This window comes from Gekko japonicus, unplaced genomic scaffold, assembly GCF_001447785.1.
Source record: "Gekko japonicus isolate JY-2015 unplaced genomic scaffold, Gekko_japonicus_V1.1 scaffold3364, whole genome shotgun sequence".
Taxonomy (NCBI): Eukaryota; Metazoa; Chordata; class Lepidosauria; order Squamata; family Gekkonidae; genus Gekko; species Gekko japonicus.
In genome coordinates this window covers 58,931-83,105 of record NW_015172117.1, presented here as the reverse complement: position 1 = coordinate 83,105, position 24,175 = coordinate 58,931, and the positions used below count along the sequence as shown (strand labels likewise).

Genomic DNA, 24,175 nt, shown 5'->3' with positions numbered 1-24,175 from the left:
GAACCGCTGGGATCGTCCGCCGGAATCTCTTGCGCCGTCTCCCCCCAGAATTCCTCACTGGTGGCCTTAGAGCCTCCTCTTGCCCTGGGAGATGCCAACTCTTGCTCTTCCATTTCCCCCCCTCTCTCCTTGACACCCTCACCAACGGCCAAATGTTGCCCTGCTGTTCTGCCGATTCCTTTCTCGAGGCAAAGGTGGAAGGACTCCGAAGTCCTGCAATAGAAATGTGGTGTTCTGTGAATTGATGGGAGGGGGTGTTTGTGCAAGAAGTGGACGTGATCCCAGCTAGCAACCGGGACGTCTCCCTGTAGGAAAGATCAGGACTCAGACGGAAAGGGGAGATGGGGTGGCGATTGGGAGATCCCTGAGTCCAAGGAGCACAGAGCAGTTTTCCCCTAAGTGACGCTCACCTAGATGCAGCATCCTCCACATAACTGAGAGCCTGCATGGTGTAGTAGTTAAAGTGTCAGACCAGGATTGAGGAAACCCAGGTTCGAATCCCCACTCTACCACAGAAGCTTGCTGGGTGACTTTAGACGAGTCACACACTCTCAGCCCAGCCTACCTCACAGGGGGGTTATGAGGATAAAACAAAGGAGACGAGAATGTTGTAAAACTGCTGTAGGTCCCCATTGGAGAGAAAGGCGGGATATTAAAAAAAAACTTTAAAAAACCCTAAACTAATACTATTAGGGTTGCCAACTCCAGGTTGGGAATTTCCTGGAGATTTGAGGATAGAGCCTCAGTAGGGTGGGGTTTGGGGAGACCCCTCAGTGGCCTCCAGGCCAGTTTGACTGGAGATTCTGGAGGTTTTTTGTTATCTTTTAGGCATGGATCAGGGGTCACTGGGGGTGTGTGGGGGGAGGTATTTGTGAATCTCCTGCATTGTGCAGAGGGGTGGACTAGATGACCCTGGAGATCCAACTCTATAATTCTATGAATATAATTCCACCCTCCAAGGCAGTCATTTTTTCCAGAGGAACTGAACCCCTGTAGTCTGGAGATCAGTTCTAATTCCAGGGGATCTCCAGGTCACACCTGGAGACTGGCAACCCTCTCTTGGCTCCCCACTCAAGCTTTTGTCTGCTTTACTTTCTTCCCCCGCTCAAAACCTCTCTTCCAGTTAGCTCTGCAGCTGTGAATCGGTTTGAAACCGGTGAAATCTCATCCAAAGCACAACATGTTAAAGGCACCAGAAATGTGCTGTTAAGAACGCGGGGTGGGTGCGGGACCACCAATAAGCGGTGATGTTATGCAAAAAAAAACAACCCAACCCGCTGATATCCCTTTGGGGTAAAATCTGAAAGGGGGTCTTCTCTGTCTTGCTCTTATCTGCTCTCCCCCTCCCCCGGACCTTTCTCTAGATAAACGGGGTGGGCTGGGAACCGGCCTGGGGGAGGCTGCCGGACATTTTCCTCACCCAAATGCAGCTGCGGGATTCCCCTCTCTGCGCTCCAGCGCACCTGAAGCGCACCCACCGACTCCTTCCAAGGCAGATCCTGCGCGAGGATGGGAGAGACCCTTTCAGAGATGGGGGGTGGAGCTGGGACAGGAAGCGATCCCTCCTTCCGATACGCTTTTCTAGCCCTTCCGACTCTCACACTTTAACCCGTAGGATGAAGCTCGCCCGGATGCCGTTTGCAGGCATTCGACCGCACTTCTTGTAATCTGAAGCCGACTTTCCCCAGAAATGAACAAAGGTCTGTCCTCGCAAGAGAAAAAGCAGCATGGCCATACAGGAGTACAGGAAGAGGTGCACTCTGCGATTAAATTAAGAAGATGACGTTGGTTCCTCATTCCTTATTTGTAGGGGCGGGGAAGATGTATCGTTTGCAGCGGTCCAAAGATTAGTCTGGGTCACATCTCTCCCCCTCGGTTTCTGAATGTGCATTTGTCCTGAGGGCACCCCGGTTTGGAGCATTTACATAAGAAGTGGTCTTTGAGAACATAAGAGAACATCAGAGATGCAATGTTGGATCAGGCCAACTGGCCCATCCAGTCCAACACTTTGTGTCACACAGTGGCCAAAACCCAGGGGCCAATAGGATGTCCACCAGTGGGGCCAGAACTCCAGAAGCCCCCCAAGCACCAAGAATACAGAGCATCACTGCCCCAGACAGAGTCTTCCATCTGTAGTAAAGGTAAAGGTTCCCTTGGGAAAGCCAGTCAAGTCCAACTCTAGGGTTGCGGTGCTCATCTCCGTTTCAAAGCCGAAGAGCCAGCGCTGTCCGAAGACGTTTTCCGTGGTCATGTGGTCGGCATGACTAAACACCAAGGCGCACGGAACGCTGTTACCTTCCCACCGAAGTGGTACCTATTTATCTACTTGCAATTTCTTGCTTTCGAACCTCTGCTCCATATGTTTCTCCAGTCCCCTGTTGAAGCAGCCTATGCTTGTAGCCGCTGCGGCTACTTCCTGCGGCAGTGAGCTGCCACATGTTAATGACTCTTGGGGTGAAGAAGTATGTCCTTTTATCTGTTCTAAGCCCACTGCTCATTAATTTCATGGAGTGCCCACGAGTTCTTGTATTGTGAGAAAAGGGGGAAAGAACTTCACTCTCTACCCTCTCTATCCCATGCATAATTTTGTAAACCTCTTATCATCACTTCTCAATTGTCTTTTGAACACATGAAGCTGCCTTATACTGAATCGGACCCTTGGTCCATTGGAGTCAGTATTGCCTGCTCAGACTGGCAGCTGCTCTCCAGGTTCTCAGGCAGAGGTCTTTCACAGACATCTTTCAAATTACTAGTGCTGTTTTAAATTATACTGTTGTAACTCTTCTTAAATATTGTATTAATGTATTTACTGACCTATTGTAACAAGCCGAAGGCTTGAGAACCTGTTATGTGATCTGCCCAGAGCCGGCTTGCAGGGAGGGTGGGATACAAGCCTAAATAAATAAATAAATCACCTGTGGCCAGATCCTTTTACCTGCAGATGCCATGGACTGAACCTGGGACCTTCTGCATGCCAAGTAGATGTTCTTCCACTGAGCCATGGCCCCTCCAAGCTAAAGGTCCCTAACCTCTTTAACCTTTTTTCATCGGGAAGGCACTCCATCCCCTTAATAATTTTGGTTGCCCTTTTCTGCATTTTTCCAGTGTTACAGTATCTCTTTTGAGGTGTGGTGTTGTGTATCAGGATATCTGAAGAAGTGTGCATGCACATGAAAGCTTATACCCAGAATAAAACTTTGTTGGTCTTTAACTTTGTTCTACACTACACAGTGTTAGCCTGTGAAAGAAAGTTTAAGCAGAAATCTAGCAGCATTTTAAATATTAACAAAGCTGATTCGGACTTGATCAAATGTGCTGGGACTCAGGAAAGCTGACATGGGGATCGATTTTGTCAGTTTTAAAGTGGCACTGGACTCCTCTTTAACTCTGGAAACTGACACACTGAACGACAGGCAAATTATACAGTGCTTTGAGTCTCCATCATAGTCCTTAGCCGCAAGAGCAGGTGCTTAAATTTCCAACAGCACCTAGCAAGAGGAGACTTTGGGTTTAACAAACTTGTTCCATGTTCCCTTGTTCCCAAAAGCCTTCAAGACTATTGGTTATGTTACTGGTAATGGCCATGGCCAATCATATTTGTTGACTATAACCCAATAGCTGCACTGTCATTAGATAGTTCATGCAAATGAAGGATTATTGCTGCCAACTTGGTATTGGTTGTTGTTTATTTTTATTTATTTTATTTAAGGTGGGTGGTGTTTTTGCAAGTATAAATTGCAAGTATTTGCAAGTATAAATTGGCTCCAAAAGCCTTCAAGACTATTGGTTATGTTACTGGTAATGGCAAATCATATCTGTTGACTATAACCCAATAGCTGCACGGTCATTAGTTACATTGTATATAGTTCATGCAAATGAAGGATTATTGCTGCCGACTTGGTATTGGTTGTTGTTTATTTTTATTTATTTTATTTTATTTTATTTAAGGTGGGTGGTGTTTTTGCAAGTATAAATTGGCTCCTGTTGAGCCTGGTTCTTTGGTTCGGAAGTTCATTAAAGAAGCAGGCTGTTATGAGAAGAGCTGCCTTGTCTTAATACTTAATATAAGCCATGCGTGTTTAGGATGCTAGTCTACATTTCAGTTCCAAATCTTGCTCTTGGCCACCCTTTTCTAAGGGACGGAAAGGCAAGGACATTGCGGACTCAATTCAAACCGAAATACAAGTTTATTGAAAAAAATCAACTCTTGAAAAACAGTGGCAAATGAAAGCTGGTTTGTATTATTTCTCTGTTTTGAGTTTGAATACCAGGCAGTCTTTTGGCTTCTATCGGGGGAGCCCAACCTTTCTGACGCAGATTGGTGGATGCAACTACAACATGGCTGGTGGAAGAGGCGGAGCCAACCACAACACATCAGACAGTGAAGTCACGCAAAACTCTGATGCAAAACATCTTGAGCAGAAGCTTTTAACAGGATGCCTTTTAAAATTAACATATTGTTTTCTTGCTTTACTTTCAGCCACACAGTGAAGATCTCTGAGCTGTAGCTGCCCTGACCTCGATAGCCCGGGCTAGACTGATCTCATCAGATCTCAGAAGCTAAGCAGAGCTAGCCCTGGTTAATATTTGGATGGGAGACCACCGAGGAAGCCCTGGGTCCTGATGCATAGCCAGGCAATAGCCTTGCCTTGAAAACCCCATGGAGTCACCATAAGTCACTATGCCATCGTGGTGAACAACTACAGAGTACATTTTATTCGAACGCTGATTGTTTAAATGTTTTTAAATGTTTTAACAGTGTTTTAAGTTTATATATGAATCTGGCATTGAGCCAGGCAGTGTGAACTGCCCTGAGCCCGCTTGCGGGGAGGGCGGATTATAAATATAAGACATAAATAAGAAATAAATAAAATTAAAATACAGCCAGATCTCCTTGCTGGGGACACGCCCCACTTGGCCCCACCCACTTTATGAAAATACTTTCCGGGCACCAGCCTGAGGACCCCACGTCTATAGTAATGACATTCAACCCTCTGTAATGTATTGAAAGTTACTAAAGCAAGCGGGACCTTTGAAAATATGCATCTTCCCTTCCAGAGGGTATGCACATATGCTCAGACGATATGAAGAGCAGGGAAAGGTGAGAAAGTGGATGGGGTCCAGGAAACGGTACTCCAGTTCGAACACCAAAATCCGAGATAAACTGACTGGGTTGGGGGGACAGCCCGGACAAGTTTTATTTTGGGTTGGCTGTGTTTAATTTGAATCCTGTTTTGCCAGTTTTACGCCACAAGATGCCTCCAGTAATCTCTCTGGAGAGGCAACCTATAAAACATCTGAATAAACAGTAAATACACAGCACCCGCTTCCCACCCAGTTAGTTCCATGTCAGTTCTCAGCAACATTAAGCTTACACGGCATGCTGACAAGAAGAGAACGTGACCGTGTTTAATGAAACCTTCTCACGCAAAAGAACTACATACAATGTCATTTGAGGAGGCCGCATCATGGTAGATAACTTATATTATTAATTGGATGGTTTCTGCGCTGGCTGGGTGATACTGTTTCATGGATGGCTCAAAGACATTTCCCCAGTGAGAGTAAGCCCCCCCCCCAGTTTCCCAGCTCTAGGTGGATAAATTCCTGGCGATATGGGGGGCACAGCCTGGAAATGGTAGGATCTCAGCTGGGTATAATAATGCCATAGAGTCTATCCTCCAAAGCAGCCGTTTTCCTCCAAGGGAACTGATCTGTGTATTCTGGAGTTCAGTTCTTATTCCAGGAGATCTCCGGGCCCTACCTGGAGGTTGGTATCCTTCCCCTACATGCTCAAGCTGAGGCTGAGGGGGAAGCCCGAAGACATGCAACACAGCCCAAAAAGAGGAGGACCGAGGCTGAGTTTTCCAGTTGGACAGAGGAAGAAGCTACAGGGCGTGTATGCATGTGAGAGACACACAGTCTTCTCCACATCAATGCTGCTTCAGTTTGGGGGAAATTACACCACAGCCTATTAGGGTCACCAGGCTGCACCCCCTAAATCCAATATGTATGGGCTGAGACTTATGGGGCCGTTCTGCTAGCAGAGATGCTCTCCTGTAACGTAATTAAGAAAATGTAAGAAGAGCCCTGCAGGATCGGACTAGTGGTCCATCTCGTCCTGCAGTCAGACAACAGCCATCCAGTTGCCTTGAAGGGTCGACAGACAGGGCATAGGAGCCAAGGCTTTCCTCTGATGGGAGGCCTCCTGTGACAGAGTTTCAGAGGTTTGCTGCCTCCAAACATGGGGATTCCCTTCGGTCACCATGGGTGGTGGCCATTGATGGATCCAATCCTCCACAAATCTACCCAACACCCTTTGAAAACCACTGATGCTCATGGCTGCCGCTACAACCACCGGCAGTGAATTCTGCAAGGGAATTGCTGAGAACAGCATCTAAGCTTCAAAGGAAGGCTCCTTTCCACTGAAGGAAAAGTCCTCCACAGGGGAATGGATCTGTGAGAGCCAACCCTGTGTTTGGAAACAAAGATCCCAGAAGATACATTTCCAGGGGTCCCTCATCTGATCTCTAATGGTCATCCTAGGCACAGTCGCATCCTTCTAAACCCATTGAATTCAATGGATTTAGAAGATTAGGACTGCCAACTCCAGGTTGGGCACTTCCTGGCGATTTGGGGGCAGAATCTGGGGAGTGCAGAATCTGGAGCAGGGAGGGATATCACAGAGTCCACCCTCTGAAGCGGCCATTATTCTCCTGGGAAACATTCTTTGTCATCTGGAAATCAGTGGTAATTCCAGGACATCTCCAGCCTCCAGTTGGAAGATGGCAACCTTACATGGGATTGCTGGTACTAGAGCCAATGAGCTCTGCTGGATCAGACCAATAGAAGAATAGGCGATTGGATTTATACCCAGCCCTTCACTTGGCGTCTCAGAGCGGCTTACAGACTCCTTTCCCTTCCCCTCCCCACAACAGACACCCTGTGAGGTAGGTGGGGCTGAGAGAGCTCTCTTGAGAGAACTGCGCTTTCAAGGACAGCTCTGACAGAACTACGGCTTGCCCAAGGTCATCCAGCCAGGTGCAAGTGGAGGAGTGGGGAATCAAACCCGGCTCTCCCAGATTAGAGTCCGCACACTTAACCACTACACCAAACTGGCTCTCATTAGTCCAGCATCCTGTCTCTTACAGTGGCCGACCAGTTTAGCCGGAGGTCCAACAAGAGGGCATAGAGGCCAAGGCCCTCCTCTGGTGTTGCCTCCTGACCCTGGGATTCAGAGGTTGGTTGTTTTTCGGAAGCTGGAGGTTCCCTTTAGTCACCATGGCTGGTAGCCACTGATAGACCTATCCTCCATGAATCTGTCTAATCCCCTTTTTAAAGCTGTCTGCATCCTCTGGCAGAGAACTGCACATTTTAATAACTCACTGTGTAAAGAAGCATTTCCTTCTGGCTGTCTCGAATCTATTGCCTATCGGCTTCATTGGATATCCTCGAGCGCTAGCAGGGCTATTTTTGGGCAGGAACGCACAGGAACGGAGTTCCAGCTGGCTCCCGAGTTGGCCACGCCCAGCAGGAACTAATTAGCATAATAGGCCACACCCAACAGCAGAAACCCATTAGGATTGGCTACGTTAGGGGTGTGTGGCCTAACATGCAAAGGAGTTCCTGCTACAAAAAAAGGCCCTGGGTTTCGACAACAAACAAGGTAAACAGAATAAGAAGCAAAAGGTGGGTGTGGCTGGATGACCACACTTCTGGTAACATGGGGGTGCGGCCTAATGTGCTAATGAGCTGTGCTGTCAGGGGTGTGGCCCAGTATGCTAATGAGTTTCTGCTGTTGGGTGTGGCCTATTATGCTAATGAGTTCCTGCTGGGCTTTTTCTACAAAAAGAGCCCTGAGCGCTAGTATTTCGGGAGAGGGAGAAAAAGTTCTCTTTGTCAACTCTCTCCACCCTGTGCATAACTTTTATAAACTCCTGCCATGTCCCCAATGACTTGTATGTTTTCCAAACCAAAATGTCAAGAGTTTCTTCCTAGGGAAGGAGCTCCAACCCCCAATCATCTCTGCTGCCCTCCTCTGTACTTTTGCAAGGTCTGCAATGTCCTTTTTGAGATACAGTGACTAGAATGGTGCACAGCATTCCAAATGAGGCCTCACCCATAGAGCTATACAGGGCCATTCTGACATCGGCCATTTTGTTTTCCATCCCGTTCCGAGTAATCCCTAACTAGAGTTTGTCTTTTTCATTGCTGCAGCACACTGGGCGGACCCTTTCCTTGAGCTATCCACTACAACCCCAACATCTTTCCCCCTCTCCGTCTCAGCAAAATTAGACCCCATTCGCCTATACTTGAAGTTGGGATTTTTTTTTTGTTCTAATGTACAAAGGAAAGGTACAAACAAACCAAAAATCTGTCTCTCTTTCCCTGAACAACTATTTGGTACAACAATTATACAAGCAGCAAGCAAAGCAAGATACAGGATAACATCAGGACATAAACCATCTGACGACTCGCAAAAACAAACAGTAAATACTGTTTACACAGGAAAGGCTCTGCTGGATCAGACCTAAACATCGATCACCTGATAACACTTAATGTTGCCCCTCTTTAAGGAGCTCAGGCTTTCCCTCTCCTGTCACATATCTAAAACCTGTCCTTTCTCTGAAGAGATAATACAGCTTACCCGGTTCGCCCCTTCATCCTCACAACCACCCTGTGAGGCACGGTTGGCTGGCAGCTTGTGACTGGCTCAAAGTTACCCAGTGATCTTCATGATAGATTGGGGACTTGAACCCAGGTCTCCCCCGGTCCTAGTCTGATACTCTAACTACTACCACTGACTCCGGTGGGGGCTCTGGGTGATATTAAGATGACAGCAGCCAGTGGGATGTGAAGCTGAAATTGGCGGGAAGGGAGTCACCCAGATTTTTCATCCCCAGCCACCATTATTCAGAGGTATGCTTCATCTGAATATGATGGATCAGGCCTTTGGTCTACCAAAGTCAGTATTGTCTACTCAGACCAGCAGTGGCTCCCCAAGGTCTCAGGCAGAGGTCTTTCCCATCGCCTACTGCCTGGGACTTTTAACCGGAGATACCAAGGATTGAACCTGGGACCTTCCGCATGCCAAGCAGAGGCTCTACCACTGTGCCACAGCCCCTCAGTATGGAAGTTCTGCATTGCCAGCAGTGTCCCCTCTAAGCTGAGTTAGTGTGAGCTAGCTCACAGTTCTTTAGCCTCTGGCTCACAGATTTGTGTCTTAGCTCAGGAAGGAGGGCTCCAGAGCAAACTAATTTATGCAGTAGCCAAATCGCTCGCTCACAACTTTAATGCCAGCAGCTCACAAAGAAGAATTTTTGCTCACAGGCCTCCACAGCTTAGAGGGAACATTGATTGCCGGGAGGGCTAACCGTTGTTGAGAGGAATCTGGAGAATCCCTTCTTAAAGCGATCACCACACCTTTTCCTCACTGAACTGCACAAGTTATATGAAGCAATGCAGTTTGTGCCAAATCACTGAAGTGACCCAAAATTCCCTTTCAGGACAGTTTCAGAGGGCAGCCCTGTTGGTCCGCAGTAGAAGAGAGCCAGATGTGGATCCAGTTGCGCCTTAGAGGCCAACAAGATCACTGGGCTATGAGTTTTCCAGAGTCAAGTCTCCCTTCATCAGATAAGAGAGCGTTGATTCTCAAAAGCTTATACCCCCCAAAAATCTTGTTGCTCTCTGAGGTGTTAATTGGACTCAAATCTAGCTCTAAAATCCCTTTGATTTCCTCGCCTGTTCTCCCTAATATGTCTTGTTTGATGGTGGACACAGCCTATTGTATTTTGAGAAAAGTTTTTTTGTGCAGTGCCTGGTTGATCAAATTAGGAGAGACAGAGGAGAGGACAATTTCTTGGTAGCCACTTCTTGCAGACAGTTTGTAATCTCAGAATTCTCAAAAAGATGCAAAGGCGAGATTTATCAATGCTGAAACACTTCTGGCTTTCAGTGTCGCAAAAATGCTCCAACCCTTGTTTAAAAATAAAAAATTGGACCCTCCTAAAGCCTTCCCGCTCTCCCGATGTCATCTTTTATTGATTTACAACCTGGACTAACCACTTTTCCTCACTAAGCTGGTCAAGAGTGACGTACAATTCCTATCACAATCTCGACCAGTCTTTAAAAAGAATACTGCAGTTATTCAGCCCCCAAAGACGATAGGTTGGATCCTCACCTACGTATACAGCCTTCCTCTGGGGCAAGAAGGGTTCTGCCACACTGGAGGACATTCGCACACTTACTGAGCAATCCTAAACGGACTAAAGTCCGTCTAAACCCATTGATCCTGCCAACCTAGCAGTTCGAAAGCAAGAGATTGCAAGTAGATAAATAGGGACCACTTCGGTGGGAAGGAAACAGCGTTCCGTGCGCCTCGGTGTTTAGTCATGCCGGCCACGTGACCACGGAAACGTCTTCGGACAGCGCTGGCTCTACGGCTTTGAAACGGAGATGAGCACCGCAACCCTAGAGTTGGACTCGACTGGCTTTCGAGCAAGGGAACCTTTACCTTTACTTTAAACCCATTGAAGACAATGTGGACTTAGGAGGCTGTAGCTCTGCTTAGTAGCCCCTCAGCCCAGGCTAGCCTGATCTGAGATCCGAGAAACTAAGCAGGGTTGGCCCCAGTTAGTCCTCGGATGAGAGACCACCAAGGAAGTCCATGGATGCTACACAGAGGCAGGCAATGGCAAACCACCTCTGTGTTCATCTCTTGCCTTGAGAATCCTACGGGGTCACTAAGCTGTGACTTGATGGCCCTTTCCAATGCCAATTCTGCTTACAGTTTCTCTGGGTATGGTCCACCTTTGTGTGGTCAAATGAAGAAGAAGAGAAGAAGAAGGGATTGGATTTATATCCCGCCCTTCACTCGGAGTCTCAGAGCGGCATACAGTCTCCTTTCTCTTCCCTTCCCCATAACAGACACCCTGTGGGGTAGGTGGGGCTGAGAGAGCTCTGAGAGAACTGCTCTTGAGAGCACAGCTCTGAGAGAACTTGTGACTGACCCGAGGTGACCCAGCTGGCTGCATGTGGAGGGGGGGAGGGGGGAATCAAACCTGGTTCTCCCAGATTAGAGTCCGCACTCTTAACCACGACACCAAACTGGCTCTCTTACAGTATTATGCAGGTGGCTGCTCCTCAGGCAGGGCTATTTTTGGGCAGGAACGCACAGGAACGGAGTTCCGGCTGGCTCCTGAGTTGGCCACGCCCACCAGGAACTCATTAGCATAATAGGCCACACCCAACAGCAGAAACTCATTAGGATTGGTTACATTCGGGGTGTGTGGCCTAACATGCAAAGGAGTTCCTGCTACAAAAAAAGGCCCTGGGTTTTGACAACAAACAAGGTAAACAGAATAAGAAGGGAAAGGTGGGTGTGGCTGGATGACAACACTTCTGGTAACATGGGGGTGCGTCCTAATGTGCTAATGAGCTGTGCTGTCAGGGTTGTGGCCTAATATGCTAACGAGTTCCTGCTGTTGGGTGTGGCCTATTATGCTAATGAGTTCCTGCTGGGCTTTTTCTACAAAAAGAGCCCTGCCCACAAGTATGTATTGCAATTGCTATTTGCATCTGTTGTATAGTTACTTGGTTGCTGGTGGACAGTGGATAATTCCAGGCTTTAAAAAAATATGTGTCAAGAGACATCCAACAGGCTTGGGCAAGGGAAACGCAGAAAGGAGCAGAACAGAAGCCATGTTGGATCAGGCCAATGGCCCATCCAGTCCAACACTCTGTGTCACACAGTGGCCAAAACCCAGGTGCCAATATCCACCAGAATGCCAGAAGCTCTCTCACTGTTAGCCCCCAAACACCAAGAATACAGAGAACCACTCACTGCCCCAGACAGAGTGTTTCATCTATACCTCCAGGTGGGCAGCCGTTTTGGTCTGAAGCAGTAGAACAAAGTTTGAGTCCAGTGGCAGCTTTAAGACCAACAAAGTTTTATTCAAGGTATGAGCTTTCGTGTGCATGCACACACTTCCTCCGATACATTGAAATGGAAATTAATGGTCCATACATATAGGCAGAGGGTGAACAGCAAATTAGCATACAGCATAATGATGTTTTAACAGATGCAAAGACCAAACAGGAATAACAAGCTAAGTTTATATGCTCACCATTTGTTTGGATTTAATTACAGGGGGAAGCACGGTGAAGCAAATAAATATGTCAAAATAGGAGACTGATGTGTAAATGTATCCTTCTCCATTGAGGAATGCTAAGAGTAATTAAGCGAGACCCTGTTGTTACACTCCATTTGTCTCCTCTCCAGCATGGAGGTGACGAACAGCACCCTTTGCTTTCAGATTTTGTGCTTTGAGAATGGTTGTGCAGTGTTATGTCTCCTCTGTCACCAGATCAGAGAAATACATTCCAATATTCATTGCATTACAATCACTGTTCCAATCTACTATTCCAAATGAGAAATACACTAAAATGAAGGGAATCAAAACATCTCCATTATGTTGTATGCTAATTTGCTGTTCATCCTCTACCTATATGTATGGACCATTAACTTCCATTTCAGTGTATCTGAGGAAGTGTGCATGCGCACAAAACCTCATACCTTGAATAAAACTTTGTTGGCCTTAAAGGTACCACTGGACTCAAACTTCCATCTATAACTTGTGGCTAATAGTCGTTGATGGACCTCTGCTCCAGATGTCTGTCCAATCTCCTCTTGATGCTGTCTATGCTTGTAGCCACCACCACTCCCTGTGACAGTGAATTCCATGTGTTAATCACTCTTTGGGTGAAGAAGGACTTCCTTTTATCTCTCCTAAGCCTACTGCTCATTAATCTCATGGAGTGCCCACGAGTCCTTGTATTGTGTGAAAGGGAGAAAAGTACTTCTTTCTCCACCCCATGCAAACAGGTATGAGTTATATAGCTCACTGGAAGGAAAATATTAGTGTTGGGTGTGATGGGCTCTGGGACTAGGAGGAGAACAATCTTGAGAGCTGCTACTGCTTCCTGGATACACGACCTGGATAGCCCAGGCTAGACCAATCCTCTCGGAGTTTGGAAGCTAAGCAGGGGCATCTCTGGTTAGTACTTGGATGGTAGGCCACCAAGGAAGGCCACGGTTGCTACTCAGAGGCAGGCTATGACAAACCACCTCAGTTCACATCTTGTCGTGAAAACTCTATGGGATAGCAATAAGAACACAAGAACATAAGAGACGCCAATGTTGGATCAGGCCAAAGGCCCATCCAGTCCAACACTCTGTGTCACACAGTGGCCAGAAATACCAGGTGCCATCAGGTCCACCAGTGGGGCCAGGACATTAGAAGCCCTCCCACTTTTGACCCCCCCCCAAGCACCAAGAAGACAGAGCATCACTTGCCCCAGAGCCCCTCTCTATACCTTGTGGCTAATAGCCACTGATGGACCTCTGCTCCATATGCTTTATCTAATTCCCTTTTGAAGCTGTCCATGCTTGTAGCCACCACCACTTCCTGTGGCAGTGAATTCCATGTGTTAATCACTCTTTGGGTGAAGAAGTACTTCCTTTTATCCGTTCTAACCTGACTGCTCAGTAATTTCATTGAGTGCCCACGGGTTCTTGTATTGTGAGAAAGGGAGAAAAGTACCTCTTTCTCTACCTGCTCTTTCCCATGCATAATCTCATAAACCTCAATCATGTCATAAACTCATAAACCCCTCAGTCATCGTTTCTCCAAGCTAAAGAGCCCCAAGCGCCTTAACCTTTCCTCATAGGGAAAGTGTTCCAACCCTTTCCAACCCAAAAAATTGGCTGTGATGACATGACAGCATTTTCCACTACTTCTTTCTGGTAGTTAATGCAACCTGGCCAGCTGCCGTGTGCTCCTCCAATCTCAGCCTGAGCATCTGAAAATAAACACAGAATGAACACACACACACACAATTCTGCAAGTCTCCAGGACTCTCTCATCCCAAAGTTCATAACCTTGTCGAGGAACCTTTGGCTTGTCTTACCATTTGAAGAAATTAGGAGCATGTAACAATAACATAGATTAATGGTGAAATGGAAGTGCACGATGAAAATAGTTCTTTGCCACGGCAGCTGTACCCATGGATCTGTCCTTCCTGTAATGGGCACTTTGCTGACTGCTGCAAGGCAAGGTGTAATCCTCGCAAGTAACTGCATGAGTGTCTCATCCTGACATTTCTCTGCCGTTTTCTAAAAAACTGGGATGCATCTCATGTTCATTGCCCCGTCAGGGCTTTTTTTGTAGAAAACGCCCAGCAGGAACTCATTAGCATAATAGGCCATACCCAACAGCAGGAACTCATTAGCATATTAGGCCACACCCTGACAACACAGCTCATTCGAATATTAGGCCAAACCCCATGTTACCAGAAGTGTGGTTATCCAGCCACACCCACCTTTTGCTTCTTATTCTCTTTACCTTGTTTGTTGTCAAAACCCAGAGCTTTTTGCATGTTATGCCACACACCCCTAATTGTAGCCAATCCTAATGAGTGTGGCCTATCATACTAATTACATTAATTTGTATATTTTGAGTGTACAAAGAAATTTTTGCCACATTGAGGCTGCAGTCAAACACACTAAATAATCCACTTTCAGTGCACTTTCGAATTGGATTTTGCCAGTTCACACAGTAAAAATCCAGTTGGAAAGTGCATTGAAAGTGGATTGAAAGTGAATTATTCAGTGTTTGTCACCACAGCCTGAGAATGTATCTGGTCTTCCCCAGGCTTAGATCCTTCACTCCACACTAAGAGTCGATCGTTCAGAAAAACCGATTATTGACATTTTTCTTCCACAGTTGTGAATTCACCATCCAATGTATCACAAAAGTTCATGCTATGATTTTGCAGAAGGTAGACAACTTTCTTCCTTTGTGGATTCAAGATCTTCCAGCACTTCAAGAAATTAGGAACTGGTGAGTGCTTTAATATTTTTTAAGGACTGAGTCCTCTCAAAAATTGATGCTACACTCTGACCAATCAAGTTGTTTCTCCATTGTGTGGATTCTTTGATGGGAAGTGAAGCTCGAGTTCCATCTGTAGCTCTTTCCACATTCCAGGCACTGGAAAGGTTTCTCACCTGTGTGTACTCTGTGATGTGAAGTAAGGTCTGTGTTCTTATGAAAGCTCCTTCCACACTGCCAGCATTTATATGGTTTCTCCCCTGTGTGAATTTTTTGATGTGAACTGAGGTGCGTATTCCGACTAAAACTCTTTCCGCAGTCCGAGCATTTATACGGTTTCTCTCCTGTGTGGATTCTTTGATGCCTAATCAGGTGCGTGCTCCGGCTAAAGCTCTTTCCACACTCCATGCATTTAAATGGTTTCTCTCCCGTGTGGATTCTTCGATGTGAAGTAAGGTGGGTGCTCCGAATGAAACTCTTCCCACAATCCAGGCATTCGTACGGTTTCTCACCAGTATGAATCCTTTGATGAGAAGTAAGGTGTATGCTTTGACTGAAGCTCTTCCCACAATCCAGACATTCATATGGTTTCTCTCCTGTGTGAGTTCTTTGATGCACTGTAAGGCTATAATTCAGTGTGAACGTCTTTCCACAGTCTAGACACTTATATGGTTTTTCCCCAGTATGAATTTTTTGATGTGAAGCAAGACTTGAGCTTTGCCTGAAACTCTTTCCACATACTGAGCATTTATACGGTTTCTCCCCAGTATGGATTCTCTGATGAGTAGTAAGATCTATTCGCTGAATGAAACTCTTTCCACACTCCAAGCAACCGTATGGCTTCTCTCCTGTGTGGATTCTTTCATGTCTGATAAGTTTTTCCTTTTGACAAAAGCTTTTCCCACATTCCAGACATTTAAATGGTTTCTCCCCTGTGTGGATTTTCCAGTGAGTATTAAGGTTTGACTTAGAGCTGAAATTTTTCCCACACTCAGGGCACTGCGTCTTTTCCTTTCCTTTATCTATTTTTTCTGGGATCGGGATCTCATAGAAGTCACTGCTCGGAGATGCAAATGACTCATTCCCTTGTTCTTTCAATTCTGTTTTCCATCTCTCCTCTTCTCTTTCTATATATCTGGCTCCTCCTGACATCACATGATACGATTCTCCCTCATTTTTGGGCTCCCACCCAGTACTAGCTAGAATAAAAAGAAAAAAGAAAACTTGTGAGAGACAGAAGCAGACATAGACCCCCAACTCATAGGACAAATCCAATTGAGTGAGCTGATTTGCTGGGGAAACAGATCCTGAGACATACTAAATGGCCTGGGCCTCGGAGTCTCAGAGAGGCTTACAATCTCCTTTCCCTTCCTTCTCCCCACAACAGAAAACCTGTGAGGTAGGTGGGGCTGAGAGAGCTCTGAGAGAACTGCTCTTGAGAGAACGGCTCTGAGAGAACTGTGACTGACCCAAGGTCACCCAGCTGGCTGCATGTGGAGAAGTGGGGAAATCAAATCCAGTTCTCCAGATTAAAATCCTTGCACTTCACCACTACACTCAACTGGTAATCAAGTTAATTCACGCCATAGTGTGAAAGTGGGCGTGAAAGCTGGACAATGAAGAAAGCTGACAGGAAGAAAGAAGATTCCTTTGAAATGTGGTGCTGGAGGAGAGTTCTGCGGGCTGCCAAAAAGGCAAATGTGGGTTCTAGATCCAATCAAGCCGACCTCTCTTTAGAAAGACTAAACTGAGGCTGTCATACTTTGGTCAGATTATGAGAAGACAAGAGTCACTGGAAAAGACAATAATGCTCGGAAAAGATGAAGGCGGAAGGAAAAGAGGAAGACCCAACATGAGGTGGACGGACTGAGTCAAGGAAGCCACGGCCCAAAGTTTGAAAGACTTAAGAGCAGTGTTCCCTCTAAGCTGAGTTAGTGTGAGCTAGCTCACAGTTTTCTAGCCTCCGGCTCACACATTTTCATCCTAGCTCAGGAAGGGATAGCTCCAATGCATACTAATTTATGCAGTAACCAAATTGCTCGCTCACAACCTTAATGCCAGTCGCTCACAAAGTAGAATTTTTGCTCACAAGACTCCACAGCTTAGAGGGAACATTGCTTAAGAGTGGCTGTTGACAATAGGATGTTTTAGAGGACATTAATTCATAAGGTCGCCAAAAGTCAGAAGCGACTTGATAGCACCTGGCCAGATTTTTCTGCCTTCCAAGAGTTACCAACCCTACCCCAGCCCCCTGGTAAAGTATACCCATTCCCTTCACAGAGAAACGGCCTCAGAGAAGAGCTCTATGAAACCATTCTGAGCCCTACAAAAGCAAACCAGGAAACAGTCCCTGACATCGGACGTTGACACTCTTTGAACACAACTCTGGAAAAAGAGGCACCATAGTACGCTGTGATTCTATAATTCTATAAATATCCAGCCTTTCTGTGAAGGTAGCCCAACAGAACTGAGTACGAGAAAGAGCTTGCAGTGCTCTGATGAAGAAGAAGAAGAAGAAGGAGGAGGAGGAGGAGGAGGAGGAGGAGGAGGAGGAGGAGAAAGAGGAGGAGGAGGAGGAGAAAGAGGATGAGGAGGAGGAGGAGAAAGAGGATGAGGAGGAGGAGGAGAAAGAGGAGGAGGAAGAGGAGGAGGAAGAGGAGGAGGAGATTGCATTTATACCCTTCACTCAGAGTCTCAGAGCAGCTTACACTCCTCAGCCTCCACCCCCAAATCTCCAGGAATTTCCCAACCCAAAGTTGGCAAGCCTACATCTTAGAAAAGTAAAGGTTTACCCAGCGAGGCCACGTTCCCACAGTTCTCCAGCATGACCTCGATGTACAAGGCTCTTTGGTCGGCATCCAGCAGATTCCACTCCTCCTCAGTGAAATACACGTGAACCTCCTCGAAGGTCACCAGGCCCTGAAAGAAGAGAAAAATCCCCCTTCTTTGCTTTCCGTGCACAGTTTGAAGAAAGGGTTCAGGTGAGGTGTCTGGGTGCTATTGAAAGCTTCAGGAGTGCCATTCAGAAGGGTTGTCAACTCCAGGTTGGGAAATTCCTGGAGATTTGGAGGTGGAGCCTGGGGAGGGTGGCATTTGGTGAGAGGAGAGGCCTCAACTGGGTACAACACCACAGAGTCCTCCCTCCAAAGCAGCCATTTTCTCCAGGGGGACTGATCTCTGCAGTCTGGAGATAAGTTGTAATTCTGAGAGGTGTTCAGACCCCATCTGGAAATTGGCAAATCGACAGAAAGAGGATTAGATCGATTGCTGGAGGATAAGTCTATCAATGGCTACTAGCCATGGTGGCTGAGAGGAACCTCCACATTCAGAGGCACTAGGCCTCTGAGTCCCAGAGCCAGGAGGCAACCTCAGGAGAAGGCCTCAGCCTCTGTGCCTTGTTGTAGGCCCCCCAGAGGAACTGGGTGGTCACTGTGTGAAAGAGGAAGCTGGACTAGATGAACCACTGGTCTGATCCAGCAGGGCTCTTCTTATGTTCTTACAAAGGCCTCAGCCTCTGTGCCTTGTTGTAGGCCCCCCAGAGGAACTGGGTGGTCACTGTGTGAAAGAGGAAGCTGGACTAGATGAACCACTGGTCTGATCCAGCAGGGCTCTTCTTATGTTCTTACGAAGGCTTCAGCCTGTGCCCTGTTCTTAGCCCTCCAGAGGAACTGGTTGGCCACTGTGTGAGACTGGATGCTGGACTAGATGGACCATTGGTCTGATCCAGCAGGGCTCTTCCTATGTTCTCACGAAGGCCTCGGCCTCTATGCCCTGTTCTTGGCTACCCAGAGGAACTGGTTGGCCACTGTGTGAGACTGGATCCTGGACTAGATGGACCATTGGTCTGATCCAGCAGGGCTCTTATATTCTTACGAAGGCCTCAGCCTCTGTGCCCTGTTCTTGGCCTTCCAGAGGAACCCGTTGGCCACTGTGTGAGACAGGAGGCTGGGCTAGATGGACCATTGGTCTGATCTAGAAGGATTGTTCTTATGAAGGCCTCGGCCTCTGTGCCCTGTTGTTGGCCCTCCAGATGAAATGGCTGGCCACTCTGTGAGAAAGGATGGTGGACTAGATGGAGTATTGGAGTATCTCATCCAGCAGGGCTCTTCTTATTTTTTTATGACTGAGGCACCTCAGCTATCATTTGCCCGCCTCCTAGTGATCATTCACTGACCTGGTTACACGAAGACCTTGAATGCTGTGCCAATGTCCTGCTGTCACCTGCAAGAGTCAGAAAAGTAGCATGAGGACATGTTACCTTTTATACACATTTGATGTTGTTATGAAAGGACTGAATTTTTGTCATCATCGTTCTGTACACACACACCCCTCCCCTGCCAATCTTTCCATACATTTTAGCTCTTTGAAACAATGCAGATTGCTGCTTTGGGATTTTAAAAGCCTTAAAATAATAGATTTTAAAAGCTTTAAACTGATGAAATGGAATATACATACACGTATGTGTGTGTATTAATGAGTAGGCTTGCCAGTCCCCCGGTCGGGGCGGGGGTTCCCCCCGTTTTCGTGGCTTCTCCCTGCCACCAGCCAGCTGGCTGGCATAGGAAACCCCACCCCCAAAACAGCCATGTCCCTGCATGACTTCCCAGACGTGATGATGTCACCCGGAAGTGACATCATCACATCGGGGACGCTGCGTGGGGACGCTCTGGTTTAAGGGCAAAATTCTGGTTTTAAGCCGGTTTTACCATAGAGTTTTGCCCCTAAACCAGAGCATCACCATGCAACATCCACAACACGATAATGTCACTTCCAGGTAATGTCATCACATCAGGAACATCCCCAAACAACCCCCGAATTCCCCCACCAGAACGACGAGAGGACCTGGCAACCCCATGAATGAGTGAGGCGATCCTTCATTTTTAAAATCCTTTCACAAGCTCAGGGAAACATAAAAGCAGCTTTTTGTTGTTCAGTCGAAGAGTCGAGTCCGACTCTTCGCGACCCCGTGGACCAGCTCCCGCCAGGCCCTCCGGTCTTCCGCCGTCCTCTGAAGTTTGCTCAGTTTCATGTTCGTTGCATCTATGACACTGTCCAACCATCTCATCCTTTGCCGTCCCCGTCTTCTTTAACCTTCAATCTTTCCCAGCATCAGGGTCTTCTCCAGGGAGTGCTCCCTTCTCATTGGGTGGCCAAAGTATTTGAGCTTCAGTTTCATTATCTGGCCTTCCAGGGAACAGTCAGGGTTGATTTCTTTTAGGACTGACTGATTTGATCTTCTTGCAGTCCAAGGGACTCTCAAGAGTCTTCTCCAGCACCATAGTTCAAAAGAATCTATTCTTCGACACTCGGCCTTCCTTATAGTCCAACTCTCGCAGCCATACATGACTACTGGGAATACCATTGCTTTGACCATGCGGACTTTTGTTGGCAGGGTGATGTCTCTACTTTTTATCATGCAGCTAATGGATTTCAAATATCCTTGTGGATGGGCCACGGCGTAGTGGCAGAGCTTCTGCTTGGGATGTGGAATCCCTCAATCCATCACGTCTCCAGTTATAAAAGGAACAAGCAGTGGCTGATGTGAAGGAACTCTGCCTGAGACCCTGGAGAGCTGTTCCTGGTCTGAGTAGACAATAAGTGACCTTGATGAACCGACGGTCTGATTCAGTATAAGGCCGCTTCATGTGTTCACACATATATGCATAAGAGAAAGAGACTGAGTTGAACTACACCTTAGTCATCCTTACCCAGTGAAGTGGCGACTCTGTCTCCCTCCTGCTTGATCTCCTTGGAGCATGGACTCTCTCTGATGCCTGATAGAGCAATCTCTGCCTCACAGAAATCAGTTTCCCCTCCTGCAGACAGTCCAGTTACCTAAAAGGGCATTCAGGGTGCCATAGAGAGAATGGGTTAAAAAAAGAAACGGGGCAGGGAAAGTCTAAGAGAGTTGGAGGATATCCCCCTTTAGACAATTTCAAGACAAAAGGTGGGCTGCGGGTGGGGATTTTTAGGATAATCTTGTACATATTCTTGGTCCCTAAACATACCAGGATAAAATTTTCTCACCTGTTGTTCCAGGCTCTTGTCCTGACTCAGGAGGAAACCTTCTGCCAGGGCCACCGCTTGAGAACTGGTCTCCGGCCTACATTCTCTGACCCAGTTTTCCATCTCTGGGGGCAGGATGGCCAGGAATTGCTCCAAGATCACCTGGTCCAGGATCTGATTCTTTGTGCGTTGCTCTGGTTTCAGCCACTGCCGGCAAAGGTCCTGGAGTCGGGCGTAAGCCTCCCGGGGTCCCTCAACCTCCCAGTAGCAGAACTCCCGGAAGTTCTGGCGCTGTAGGTCTGAGGTACCAGTGTCCTCCCTCAGGATCTTCTGCACTGTTTTTTCCCAGAATCCCCCACTGTTCTCTACCTCGGTGGCACCGGGGCCTTTCCCTGCTCTAGGGCCAGGCGAGTCCTCCTTATCCTTCTTCAATCCATACTCTAAGATGGTCTCCAAACTTGGATCAAGGACATCCATTCTTCTTGTCAATGTCTTCTATTGGTTTTTGTTTGTTTGTTTTTAAATTGTTTAAAAATCGTTTTTAACGACCAGGGCTGGTTGGATCCTCCAAAGCCCACACTTCGTTCTGTGTGTGAACAGTTACACCTTCAACGCAGGAAGATATTAAGAAGCAAAAAGGAGAGAGGGCAATGATTCCAGCTAGTGATCAGGGCTTCTCCCTGGACAAGGAAAAACCAGTGTTAGGGGAGTTTTCAAAACTCTAGTACAGGGGTGGCCAAACATGCTTAACGTAAGAGCCACATAGAATAAACATCGGATGTTTGAGAGCCGCAAGGCATGAACAAATATTACACGGTGTACTGGGAAATATGCAAATTTGCTTTTTATTAACATTAAATGAGACTGCTAAAAATAACAAAAAAGGGGGTAAAAGCAGATATTGATAATGATGTTTATTTGTCCAATGATATTTGTTTGCTAATGATATTTCGCTTCCCCAGCCGTCCTGCTGAGAACCGCACAATAAGTGTGAAAGAGCCACACAGGCTCTAGTACAACCCTCCCTTCTCTTGAATTCAATTTGGGAGAGAAAGATCCATTCAAGGCTTTTTTTTCACTAACAGAGTAGGAAGTTTTATTTAAGGATGATAATTCTGATGCAAACTCATCTGAGCACCCCAGACTCACTAACAAGCTACCATACCGAACAAGATTCATGGGATAATACAGGCAAAAGGTCAGGGCCTGGTATTTGAGGGGGAAAAGTTAAACAATTTTGTCCTTAAACATCATTACTCTAACTCCTGTTTAGAGTACATTTCACATTCCTAAGGAGTCATAAAGAAAACAAACTTATACACTTTTCCTGAAAGATAAGAATGGCACCAGGCTTTGACTGAGATAATAGTTGCTTAGAGACCAGGAAGTCAAAGAACAGATTTTGGGTGAGGGTGAAAACAAAGGTTAGGAACAATGCTCCCAGTCTAAGCTATGGAGTCTTGTGAGCAAAAATTCTACTTTGTGATCTCCTGGCATTAAAGTTGTGAGCAAGCGAGTCGGCTACCACATAAGTTCGTTTGCTTTGGAGCCATCCTTCCTGAGCTAAGACAGAAATGTGTGAGGTAAAGGTAAAGGTTCCCTTGCTCGAAAGCCAGTCGAATCCGACTCTAGGGTTGCGGTGCTCATCTCCATTTCAAAGCCGAAGAGCCAGCGCTGTCCGAAGACATTTCCGTGGTCATGTGGCCGGCATGACTAAACACCAAGGCGCACGGAACGCTGTTACCTTCCCACCAAAGTGGTACCTATTTATCTACTTGCAATTTCTTGCTTTCGAACTGCTAACATACCAATCTTTAGCTTCACTAATCAAAGTTACTGCGAAGAGATTGAATACTCTGCTAAATTCTTAATGGTGAGGTAACATTCTCTAGCAATCAGACATGAAAGTGTCAGAAGGAAACCACAGACGTGGGAGAGATGCCGTCACCACACTGGCAGAGACCAAAACCTTCACGGACAAAGGGATAAGAAGATGCTTTTCCCTGACCATTTAGAGGAGGGTAGAAAGCTGTTTCAGTTGGAAGTGGGGGATAGGACTCATAAGAATATAAGAAGAGCCCTGCTGGATCAGACCAGTGGTCCATCTATTTCAGCATCCTCTCTCACACAGTGGCCAACCAGTTCTTCTGGATGGCCAACAACAGGGCAGAGAGGCCAAGGCCTTCCCCTGATGTTGCCTCCTGGCTCTTGTAATAATGGGTTTAAATTACATGTGAGGAGATACTGGCAGGATATTAGGAAAACATTTTTAATAAGGGCAATTCAGTGATCGAATTTGTTGTCCACAGTTGTAGATTCTGCCTCCTTGGAGGTGTTTAGGCAGAGACTGGTCATCCCCACCCTTAATCACTCTGGAATTTATGCCATCACATCTCAGCAATGCCCTTCCACCCTCTACATTGGACAAACAGGCCAGTCCCTTTAAAAAATAATTAATAGACATAAGCCTGATATCAGGCACCACAACATTCAAAAACCAGTGGGGGAACGTTCAGTTGTTGACCTAAAAGTAGCAGTTCTTGTACCAAGTAATTTCAAAGGGAGATTAGAGAGACTGCTGAATTGCAACTGATGATGAAGCTCAAGACAATGCGCCCTCCTGGACTGAATAAAGATCCAGGTTTCCTGTCTCAATACCAATGCTGATTTCTCCCTACCCCTCTGCACATCACACCTAATCCAATCATGCCTGCTGTTGTAATTCACCCGCTATTATCATCTGCCTTCCAAATGTCATTCAGCATCTGAAATCAAATCACTCCACTTTCCAATATATAGGACAGATAGACTCACATTCTAGCTGTATCTGAAGAAGTGAGCAGTGACCACAAATTTTGTTAGTCTTTAAAGTGCTACTGGATTCTTGCTCTTTTCTTGGGCTGAACCTACCTGACAGGGTTGTTTTGAGGATAAAATAGGGGAGAGGAGAGCAATGTAAGCTGCTTTGGATCCCCACTGGGGAGAAAGGTGGGGTATAAATGGAGTACATAAAAATAGGGGTTTTTTAAAAAAATGTACCTGATGACAAAAAACAGCTCCTTTTAAAGTCCACAAGCATTTCCCTCCTTCGCTTCCCTGGAAAAAAAAACTTTCTTAAGTTACAATCCTATTGCTTAAGGAATTCTTATTTTCAGGTTGAGAGAGCTCTTGGGACAACCTCCCTGAACCCAGGGCAATTTGGGGTGGTTTCATGGCAGATTTGGGCAAGTCATCCTGGAGCTCTCCGCCAGGAGTCAAATAAAGAAACAGAAATATTTCCTATT

General features: G+C 46.6%; 1 protein-coding gene and 1 pseudogene across 1 annotated transcript in view; one reads left to right on the top strand and one right to left on the bottom strand.

Annotated features, from left to right (window-relative positions):
• The window catches only part of LOC107118617, a 127,426-nt pseudogene that overhangs the window by 47,668 nt on the left and 55,583 nt on the right, over positions 1-24,175 (top strand).
• Positions 1-24,175, bottom strand: part of LOC107118614 — a 76,360-nt gene that overhangs the window by 14,702 nt on the left and 37,483 nt on the right. Inside the window, exons 10-11 of the mRNA XM_015420982.1 lie at positions 17,119-17,136; positions 14,951-15,884 (exon numbers count right to left, since the gene is read on the bottom strand). Of these exons, the coding sequence (XP_015276468.1) occupies positions 14,951-15,884; positions 17,119-17,136 (952 nt within the window). The remainder of the gene's footprint in view (positions 1-14,950; positions 15,885-17,118; positions 17,137-24,175) is intronic.